At 52.3% G+C, this 11,421-nt stretch overlaps 1 protein-coding gene across 1 annotated transcript in view; it reads right to left on the minus strand.

Moving 5' to 3' along the window:
- Window positions 1-752: 752 nt before the first annotated feature.
- The window catches only part of LOC311324594 (zinc finger SWIM domain-containing protein 6-like), a gene marked incomplete at both ends in the record, with an annotated part of 40,200 nt that continues 29,531 nt past the window's right edge, over window positions 753-11,421 (minus strand). The window contains 5 exon segments of the mRNA XM_084457077.1: window positions 753-1,615; window positions 1,859-1,940; window positions 2,819-2,982; window positions 3,092-3,249; window positions 9,888-10,023. Of these exon segments, the coding sequence (XP_084313203.1) occupies window positions 753-1,615; window positions 1,859-1,940; window positions 2,819-2,982; window positions 3,092-3,249; window positions 9,888-10,023 (1,403 nt within the window).

Below are 11,421 nucleotides of genomic sequence, written 5' to 3' on the forward strand. Positions count from 1 at the left end.
AGCATCCTCGTCTACCAGGCAGCAGGACCAGATAGAGATACTGAACAACATATCTGCTGTGGGGTTAGAACAACAACAGGAGAGAGAGAAGAGCATGGTTGTGTAATGTTACTAATGCCTAGGACCCATAGAGAGCTACTGGCTTTCCAAGTGCTGCTAAGTCAACAGAAATGCTGCCGCGGGCTTCCTCCTGGCCAGGCCGAGCACTGCAGTGCTTACTATCGCCCCTAGAGGGCAGGAGGGAGGTGCTCCGTGTGGGTTAAAGCCATAGTATCTCTCTTTGAGGGAGGCTATCGATGCAAGGTTTTAGCGCGAGCGTTATCGTACGAGGGCGTCAGCCACTGGACAAAATAAACTCCGTATGAACCAACATAAAAAAATAAAACAATGATGCTGATCTTTAAAAAAAATAAAAAACAACGCCATTTTACTCATCCTCCTCTTCCTCTCTTGCACAGGTGAAGAAACCTACAAACGACATTCACAACATGACAAAAATGTCCTCTCTTCTGAAAATAAAACACTTCTGTACACATAGTAGTAATAATAATAATAATAATTATAATAATAATAATAATGTGTACAACAATAACAACAGCAAGAACGATAATACCATGTGTGGCTCTGTCGAGTTTTTTTTTTCTCTTCAACTTATTTCTCTCTCTCTCTCCCTCCCCGTGTACGTGTCCATCAGAAGTCCGGAGGAGGAAAGACGACTAGAGCAGCGGAGAGCCCCCCCCCCCCCGCCCCCGTCAGCCAAACCTCTCCCTCACCAGCATCATCAGTTTCTTCTTGCCCTTGTAGATCTGTTTGAGGTTGTCTATGAACTGGGTGAACTGGATGTGTCCGTCGTGCGCCATGAGGAACGTCTCGCGCGCCTTCCCCAGGAACTCGATGAACTCCCCATAGTGGCGCGGGCTGATGTGCGTGAGCCGCGAGTGCGTGGTGTTGATGTAGGCGCCGATGGTGGCGTCCAGCAGCTGCCGCAGCGGCGCCTTGTCCAGCGACATCAGCTTCCCGGAGGTCCGCCTGCTGTGGAGCGCCACCATGCCCGGCGTGGTCAGCGTGCAGCGCCGCAGGATGTCCGACAGCACCGTGGCGCACTTCACGCTCTTCACCACCAGGGGGATGACGGCGGCCAGCTCGTTCTTGCCCAGCGAGTGGCTGAGCGCGCACGCCCACAGCACGTCGTTGATGGCCGGGTGCGTGTCCTGGTTGTAGCTCAGGTTCAGGTGCGCCATGGCGAGCGTGGCCAGCTTGTACGCCCTCATGGGGTAGCCGCGGTGCTCCATGTAGCGGGCGATGGTGAACAGCTGCGTGTAGCTCATCCCGGTGGACGCCGCGTCCAGCACGATCTGGTACGCCGTCTCAAAGGCGATGTGGTCCTTCTCGCAGAGCGTGAGGGCGGACAGGGCGCAGTTCTGAGGGTCCTTCATGGCGCACTGCAGCGCCAGCGTGCGGGCCGAGGACGCCAGGTTCTCCTGCTGGTGGCAGTCCAGGTGCAGCCGGACGATGGTGCTGTTGGACATCACGGTGGTGGCCACGATGCTGGTGGCCTCGGTGGGGGTGAACAGGCTGAACCAGCTCTGCATGATGCTGTCCAGCGCGTACACACCTGTGGTACGCACACACACACACACACACATACGCACACACACGGATATGTGCATACGTAACACACACACACACACACACAGGTAGAAGAAAGAAAATGAGAAAAAATCAAAATAAGCCAAAACATCGAAACACCCACTCACACCCAACACCATTGTGCTGGTGAATATGTGAACCCACTTAAGAAGTGTACTTGACTACTAGTCTGTATATGAGGGAATGGAGGCCCGGTCTCTGTACTGACCTACTTCTGTGGCACAGGTCACTAACCAGCGCACCATCTCCCTCCTCCTCCAGTTCAACGTGGACAGAGTTATCCTCATCACCTGAGAAACCAGGGGAAGAGAGAGGGAGGGAGGGAGAGAGAGAGGGAGGGAAGGAGAGAGGGAGAGAGGGAGGGAGAGAGGGAGGGAGGGAGGGAGGGAGAGAGAGGGAAGGAGAGAGAGAGGGAGGGAGGGAAGGAGAGAGAGAGGGAGGGAGGGAGAGAGGGAGGGAGGGAGAGAGAGAGGGAGGGAAGGAGAGAGGGAGAGAGGGAGGGAGAGGGAAGGAGAGAGAGAGGGAGGGAGGGAGGGAAGGAGAGAGAGAGGAAGGGAGGGAGGGAGGGAGAGAGAGGGAGGGAGAGAGAGAGGAAGGGAAGGAGAGAGGGAGAGAGGGAGGGAGAGGGAAGTAGAGAGAGAGGGAGGGAGGGAAGGAGAGAGAGAGAGAGAGAGAGGGAGGGAGGGAGGGAGGGAGGGAGGGAGGGAGAGAGAGAGAGGGAGGGAGAGAGAGAGGGAGGGAGGGAGAGAGAGAGAAAGAGAGGGAGGGAGGGAGGGAGGGAGGGAGAGAGAGAGAGGGAGGGAGGGAGGGAGGGAGGGAGAGAGAGAGAGAGGGAGGGAGGGAGGGAGAGAGAGAGAGGGAGGGAGAGAGAGAGAGAGAGAGAGAGAGAGGGAGGGAGAGAGAGAGAGAGAGAGGGAGAGAGAGAGAGAGAGAGAGAGGGAGGGAGGGAGGGAGGGAGAGAGAGGGAGGGGTGTGGAGGAGGGCGGTTAAGGAAGGATCAACGAAAAAAACAAAGGAATTGAGTGCCGGAGCCAGTGGGAGTGAGAGGGAGTAAACATGATGGTGTTTGTCTGTCCACCTACGGGACCTGTAAGTGTGTGTGTGGTGTGTGGTGTGTGGTGTGTGGTGTGTGGTGTGTGGTGTGTGTGTGTGTGTGTGTGTGTGTTACCTGTAAGCCCAGCTCCAGGGAGACTTTGAGCAGCGTGATGTCCGGCAGGCTGTCCATGAGCGTGGCGATCTTGAAGGCGTCCTGGGCCAGCTTGAAGATGTGCGACGACGAGTGGATGTTCTTCTGGATGGACTCCAGCACCGTCTCCAGCTTACGGCCGTCACCTGGGGGAGCAGCGCCCGCACCACACGTTCAAATGGGTTTTCGGAAAGGTGCCTACAGAGTGAGAGAGAGTGTGTGTGTGTGTGCGTGTGTGTGTGTGTGTGTGTGTACCTTTGGCTGCGGTGAGCATGGTGGAGGCCAGCTCACACTGCTGGGACTCTATGTGGCTGAGGGTGAACCAGCGCGGGTAGCGGTTGGGCACCACGGACACCATGTGATGAGGCCGCGACAGGTCCCCCGACGAAGTGCTCGACTCCAACACGGGTAACCTGAACACAGAGACAGGACACACACACACACACACACACACAACACACACAATAGCGTCATTTCACAGAGATAGACACACAAACAATCCAAAGTAGCCTAGAGATATCAAGTTCCATAAACACTCTTATTCAGAAAGACCAGAAGCACTCATTCAGAAAGACCAGGGAGGACCAGTCAGAAAGACCAGGGAGGACCAGTCAGAAAGACCAGGGAGGACCAGTCAGAAAGACCAGGGAGGACCAGTCAGAAAGACCAGGGAGGACCAGTCAGAAAGACCAGGGAGGACCAGTCAGAAAGACCAGAGAGGACTAGTCAGAAAGACCAGGGAGGACCAGTCAGAAAGACCAGAGAGGACCAGTCAGAAAGACCAGAGAGGACAAGTCAGAAAGACCAGGGAGGACCAGTCAGAAAGACCAGAGAGGACCAGTCAGAAAGACCAGGGAGGACCAGTCAGAAAGACCAGGGAGGACTAGTCAGAAAGACCAGGGAGGACCAGTCAGAAAGACCAGGGAGGACCAGTCAGAAAGACCAGAGAGGACCAGTCAGAAAGACCAGAGAGGACAAGTCGCGCACATGAAAAGCCGCGTCTCCCGACATGAAAGACTGCCAGATGAAAAGACGCTGTCTTCATTATCGCCCGTCTGCCTGCAAGGCTCCGGCGGTCGTTCATAAGGGGACTGATGTTAGCAGATTCCTGCCATTTACTCCAAAACCTGCTTCTTAATTAGCAGACAGACATACCTCCAGCACAATTAGCACTTCCTCACTTTAATTGGTCTTAATGAAGTCGTGGGCCTAGAACACCTGCCAGTGTAAATAGAGGAGTCACTCTCTGGTTCTAGTCTCTCTCTCTCTCTCTCTCTCTCATTACAGAGACTAGATCCCATCGCCGCGGTGGACAGCTCATCTCAGATTCCGGCGCCTCTCCTCCCAGACCCCGTTTCAAAGGTCTCCCAGCCCTCAGAAGACAGGAGGAACCTGGGCGGCTCTCCACCAATCACAAAGCTAATTGACTCCTTGGGGAAATTAAGGAATTCACCTTCCAGCCCTCCGAGATTGGACACACATCAAACACATGCCAACACACACAAACACACACACGCACGCACGCACGCACGCACGCACACACACACACACACACACACACACACACACACACACACACACACACACACACACACACACACACACACAAACAAGAATACACACGTGCTCACACATGCATATGTGGTCACAGAGACCTACGCAGGCAGGAACACACACACACACACACACACACACACAGACCTATGCACACAAGAATACACAAACATACACATGCGTTTTCCAACGATACGCCTACCCATCTCACAATACATCCTAGCAAACCTAGAGAAGTTCTGTTTCAGAGCAGAGTGCATTCGCTAGCATAGACGCCTGAGTTCCAGCAGCAGTTCTGTCTGAGGCCGTCTGCCCCCAAGGGGCAGAAATGGGCACACACACTTCCTCAAATAAAGGTGGCAGAAAGAGGCGAGAAGCGCGCAAGCGTGAACACCGAGACTCGGTGTGAAACGGAGATGTTCCGATGCCATAGCAACAAGGGATTCATTCCAAACACATCTAAAGAGCTGCTAAAAGCTCCGGAACACTGGGGGATTCTGGAAGATTCCTGGAGTGTAGCAAAGCAAAAAAAGGCCCTGGCGAAAAGATGGAGGCCTCATCAACATTCCTGCCTTTGTTTGCTCCGTGCAGACTGGCTGCCAGTCAGGCTGAGCTCCAGAAGCAACCTGCTCACAATCTGCTCTAGGAGGAAAATACAACATGAAAGGGGAAAAGTTAATCCTATAGCAGCATTCTTTCACTGTACCCCCCCCCCCAAAAAAAAACAACAACTTGTATGACACCTTTGGAACCTGCACAAGCAACGACTATGTAAGCCTTACGACCCCCCCCCCCCCCCCCGCCCCAATATAACAACAGCGCTGTCTGTAAACCCTTCACATTTGGGTTACTGCCTGCACTCAAAAGCCAGGCCCTATTTCTCCCCAGCAACACTTAGCCAACACTCAGCCTGCACATGAGTCCATTAAAGGGGGAGTTAGCTATCACATGTCAGTGAGGGGCGGGGCTGTGGAAGGGAAGAGGGTTGAGGGGGGCGGAGCTGCGGAGTCGAATGGCGCCCTGTAAGGGCAGAGCGGGGGGGGTTGCTCTGAGACTTTTCACGCCGGAGGTGTTCAAGGGCGATGATGGTGACGGGGGTCGGGGGTCGCCGGGGGCCCGGTGTACGGAGACACCCGGGGGTTCTGACACGTTCTACTGTGTTCTTCACACGTTGGGCGAATGGAAAGTTGCGTGGGGTAAACCTAAAAAAAGAAGCATATGCGTAGGACGTGTGCACATTCCACGTGCGCTCACGCACGCCTCCGCTACAAGAACCGTCTCCTCCATCCTCGGGTCTCTGGGGAACGTCAGCCGGACCGCTGAACTCTCTACCTCCAGGTTCTTCCTCTTCGCTCAGTAAACACTGCTCACTTCCCCGGCAGCCCTCCATCCGCTCCTCTCCTCTCTGCTCTGCCTCACAGGCTCTCTGTGCTCTGCCTCACAGGCTCACAGATTCTCTCGGCACCAATCAGATTCGATCCAGACTATTTTGCAAGAGCACCGTCGCTGCGTCCGGGGCTGGCTCCGCCCAAGACGACTGTGATTGGTTTAAAGAAATACTGCGTTTTCCCCCCCCTATTGCAGAATGGTAATATGTCCAGCCAGACCTGTCTCTGGCCCTGGCACAGCGTAAACTAAGTGTGGAGATAGGTCTGGATATGTAGAAGAGTGGAGATAGGTCTGGCTATGTAGAAGTGTGGAGATAGGTCTGGTTATGTAGAAGTGTGGAGATAGGTCTGGTTATGTAGAAGAGTGGAGATAGGTCTGGCTATGTAGAAGTGTGGAGACAGGTCTGGATATGTAGAAGTGTGGAGATAGGTCTGGCTATGTAGAAGTGTGGAGATAGGTCTGGTTATGTAGAAGTGTGGAGATGGGTCTGGATATGCAGAAGTGTGGAGATAGGTCTGGATATGTAGAAGTGTGGAGATAGGTCTGGATATGCAGAAGTGTGGAGATAGGTCTGGTTATGTAGAAGTGTGGAGATAGGTCTGGATATGCAGAAGTGTGGAGATAGGTCTGGTTATGTAGAAGTGTGGAGATGGGTCTGGATATGCAGAAGTGTGGAGATAGGTCTGGTTATGTAGAAGTGTGGAGATAGGTCTGGCTATGTAGAAGTGTGGAGATAGGTCTGGTTATGTAGAAGAGTGGAGATGGGTCTGGATATGTAGAAGAGTGGAGATAGATCTGGATATGTAGAAGTGTGGAGATAGGTCTGGCTATGTAGAAGTGTGGAGATAGGTCTGGATATGTAGAAGAGTGGAGATAGGTCTGGCTATGTAGAAGTGTGGAGACAGGTCTGGATATGTAGAAGTGTGGAGATAGGTCTGGCTATGTAGAAGTGTGGAGATAGGTCTGGTTATGTAGAAGTGTGGAGATAGGTCTGGCTATGTAGAAGTGTGGAGACAGGTCTGGATATGTAGAAGTGTGGAGATAGGTCTGGATATGTAACAGTGTGGAGATAGGTCTGGTTATGTAGAAGTGTGGAGATAGGTCTGGTTATGTAGAAGTGTGGAGATAGGTCTGGTTATGTAGAAGTGTGGAGATAGGTCTGGTTATGTAGAAGTGTGGAGATAGGTCTGGAAATGTAGAAGTGTTGAGATAGGTCTGGCTATGTAGAAGTGTGGAGATAGGTCTGGCTATGTAGAAGTGTGGAGATAGGTCTGGTTATGTAGAAGTGTGGAGATAGGTCTGGATATGTAGAAGTGTGGAGATAGGTCTGGATATGCGAGACTACATCTGTCCTGACCCCGTGGGAGACGAGGAGACACACCTCTGGGCTGACAGGAAGTACTAGCGCGTATGTGGGAACTCAAAGCCAAAAATACGCCAGGTCGTCGTCTCAAGAGCACAGAGTGGAGCGAGCTGCCAAAGCAGTTTCACCGGAGCACACAACACCAATAACAACAACAGCAACACAACAACAACACCAACATTTCACTGCCCGCCATACTTGTATGAATGGAGTATGTGATGAATAAACTGACTTTGACCGTGTCCAGAAATTGGTTGTTTCCTCCGAATCCATGTGTGACAGGAATACTGAACACGGAGAAGGAGGCCCCAGAGAGCTGCCTGCCTGCCTGCCTGCCTGCCTGGGTCTGCTGCTGAGAGGACCTCTAAATAACAACAGCTAGGGGCGGAGCTTATTGTGTTGTGTTCACTCACACTTCACACGCATACGCTGTGACGCTCAACTCTCCAGAGTGATGGCCCTCAAACACTAGGAATCTTTCTCTCTCTCCTCTCTTTCCTTCTCCCTCCTCTGTCTCCTCTCTCTCTCTCTCCTTCTCCCTCCTCTCTCTCCTCTCTCTCTCTCCTCTCTTTCCTTCTCCCTCCTCTGTCTCCTCTCTCTCTCTCCTTCTCCCTCCTCTCTCTCCTCTCTCTCTCTCTCCTTCTTCCTCCTCTCTCTCCTTTCTCTCCTTCTCCCTCCTCTCTCTCTCTCTCTCTCCTTCTCCCTCCTCTCTCTCCTCTCTCTCTCTCTCTCTCTCCTTCTCCCTCCTCTCTCTCTCTCACTCTCTCTCCTTCTCCCTCCTCTCTCTCCTCTCTCTCTCTCTCTCCTTCTCCCTCCTCTCTCTCCTCTCTCTCCTCTCTCTCCTTCTCCCTCTCTCTCTCTCTCTCAGGGACAAGTGTGTTTGTTGTATCTGTCTGTCTGAGAGGTTCAGTTCTTCCATCCTGCACAGTCATTGGTTGAGCGGCCGCGTTGCTGTTCTCAGGCTCCTCCCCGCGCCGTCACTCACCTGCGCCAACGCCACCACGCAGCTCAACACCGCGTCCTGTCACACAGCTCAACATCGCGTCCTGTCACACAGCTCAACACCGCGTCCTGTCACACAGCTCAACACCGCGTCCTGTCACACAGCTCAACACCGCGTCCTGTCACACAGCTCAACACCGCGTCCTGTCACACAGCTCAACACCGCGTCCTGTCACACAGCTCAACACCGCGTCCTGTCACACAGCTCAACACCGCGTCCTGTCACACAGCTCAACACCGCGTCCTGTCACACAGCTCAACACCGCGTCCTGTCACACAGCTCAACACCGCGTCCTGTCACACAGCTCAACACCGCGTCCTGTCACACAGCTCAACACCAAACAGCTCAACACCGCGTCCTGTCACACAGCTCAACACCGCGTCCTGTCACACAGCGCAGTGCCACGCAATACAGCGCTATGACATCACACGCCGGCACCGCTTCCGCTTCCAGTGGGCCGGATATTCAGACTCTACTGGGAGCTCCTGTAGTTCCACCTCCAGTTATACAGTGTGTGTGTTTAAGAGAGGCTCTCTGTATCAATGACAATGCAGTAATAGGGGACCATTAAAAGCAGGTCTTTCTAGCCTGTGTGTGTGTGTGTGCGCAAGTGTGTGTGCGTGTGTGTGTGTGCGTACGTGTGCGTGTGTGTGTGTGTGTGTGTGTGTGCATACGTGCGCGCGTGTGTTTAACTGGCCAGGGTCCTGTGGGAACACAGAGGTATATGCTATCATATTACAACACGCTACATTACACACATTCATTATGTGCTGAGTAGACACCCCAAGCTCCCCGGAGCTCCCATAAGTGGCCACATTATTCTAAATCGCCCGTTTCACACACCGGGGCTGGAGGGGCGTGCATGTGTGTGTGTGCGTGTGTGTGTGTGTGTGTGTGTGTGAGTGACTAAGGAAAAGTGCTTGGGTAAGGCAGAGGAGAAAACAAGCGTGCAGAGCATGGCCAGAACACATACACAACCTGGGATACATGTACAGTATGAATCCAGCTCTACTGTACGTCAGGCTCAACATCCTGGGTGTTACCAAAAGCCCATTTAATCCACGCTACGCTAACTGGTTAACTGCCCATTTAATCCACGCTACGCTAACTGGTTAACTGCCCATTGGCGTCCGGGCCTCCGCACGTTCTCGTTTTTGCGCCTGCCTCTCTCTCGCCGATGTACCGCCGCTCTCATCCCTCCGCTGCCGCTAACCGCCGGCGCCGCTCGCAAGACGGAGCCGTGGAGAGGGCGAATGACGGGTGGGTCGTTGCTTTTGTTCGCCAGGGCGGCGCCACTTTCCCCTGGCTGCTCGGTCCCCGTTGGCCCGACGAGTCTCCTCGTTATCACCGCTAATTACAGACTAATTCATCAAATTAATATTCACTGATCCAGCTCCCCGCACTCACAACAACAACAGAACTCATAGCCTCCGTCTGCAGAACACACAAGCACACATATACACACACGCACGCACGCACACACACACACACACACACGCGCACACGCACACACACACAAACAAACACACAAACACAATGTGTGCAGACAGAAGACAGACATTGATAGATACACACACACAAGCCCACACACACACAGGTGCGGGCGCGCACACACACACACACACAAACACGATGTGTACAGACAGACAGACATTGATAGATAGACACACACACATAGGTGCGCGCACACACAAACACACACACACACACACACAACGGGATGATAAATGAGAAGGACTCACCTCATGGCCCTCAGTGCAATCTTGTACGCCAGTTCAGCGTCGTGAGGTAGGAGGGAGGTGAACAGATAGCGGGCGAAGGTATGCATGGGAACGCTCTCTCTGTGGACGATCTCGCCCAGGCCGCTGTACGGCCCGCCTGTCAGAGAGAGAGAGAGAGACGGGGTTTACTGACGGAACGGACAACAACGCCACACACCAATGGTCGGCCAGCTGCCATGCAAGGCGCCAGTCTTCTCATTGGGAGCAATTTGGGGTTCGGTGTCTTGATCAAGGACACTTCGACTTGTGGACAGGAGGAGCCGGGAACTCGCCAGAACTCACAAGTGCGTCTCCTTTCTAAACAAGTGACAGAGCATAATCTAGTGCTAAAGCCAAAGTGCATAAGTAGCAAAATATAAATACAATAGTTGTTTTAAGAGGGAGGATCTGTTAATGAAATGTCAGTCTCACCAATGTGTTACCCACACCATTTGTTCTTTTATGTTTTCGTACTTGATTGATCTTCTTTAAGTTGATTATTTTACCACTGGTGTGAACTCACTCTTTAGAGCGTTCTCATAGACAACCACCATTTTCCCTGAGACATCACTGTGATGACAGTGATGACATCACTTCCCTGTACCGTTTGTCCCTGATTGACGTCACTTCCTCTACCATGCTTATAAGACTATAGCTGAATCCCAATCTGAGGGGCGAATTCACTAAAGCAAATTGCGCCCGCTAATTGCACCATTATATTGCGCGTCAGTTGCGCCCGCTATGTGCTCCGTTTTAAAAACCTATTCACTAAAGACATTGCGCTAATAATATCCCAGCGCAAACACGCCCATTCGGTGTTTGCGGCTGAGTGCAATTTGCTGCTGATATAGGAAATGACTATAAATACTGCGCATACAGCGCATACAACTCGTATGCATATCATTGGACGATGGCAGACAGAAAAAGAAAGATACGATTTTCAGACAGCGAACTTGAAGGCCTCACGGACGAGGTTCAAAAGCATGCCTCACAGCTTTCGCCAAAAAATATCACGACTGCAGCAAAAAATCATATTTGGGGTTTAATTTCCCAATCAGTCAGTGCCATTTGTGTGTGTAAACGCGGAAGACTGCAAACGGAGGTGGAATGATTTAAAAAGACGAACAAAGGAAAAATTGTCATTTTATGTTATGCAAGTTGCAGCACGATGATCTGGCATACTTTTGGGGGAGTGTATAACATTGCCCCACCGGTACGATCTAGGCATCTAAACGGCTTTTCAGGATTCCAAATGTGCACTCAATCACACCGCGCGTCCTGATGTGAGCCCGGTTGTACGCCGCCTCTCCAACGTTGGAAGGATTACGCACGGGAGTCATCATCCATGGCTGAAGATGATACCTGCCGTCACCTATGATACAAAAGCAAAATATTTTGAAGACCATTCAAATAAAACAAATATTGTGTAGGCTTTTTAATGTTTTTTTAAATTTATTTATCGGCCCCCAGCCGTTCAATGAACAGCTATAGGGAATGCGCAGTTTCGCGTATAGAC

The sequence above is a fragment of the Borostomias antarcticus genome (genome assembly GCF_949987555.1).
Source record: "Borostomias antarcticus genome assembly, chromosome: 23".
In the NCBI taxonomy this organism is placed as follows: domain Eukaryota; kingdom Metazoa; phylum Chordata; class Actinopteri; order Stomiiformes; family Stomiidae; genus Borostomias; species Borostomias antarcticus.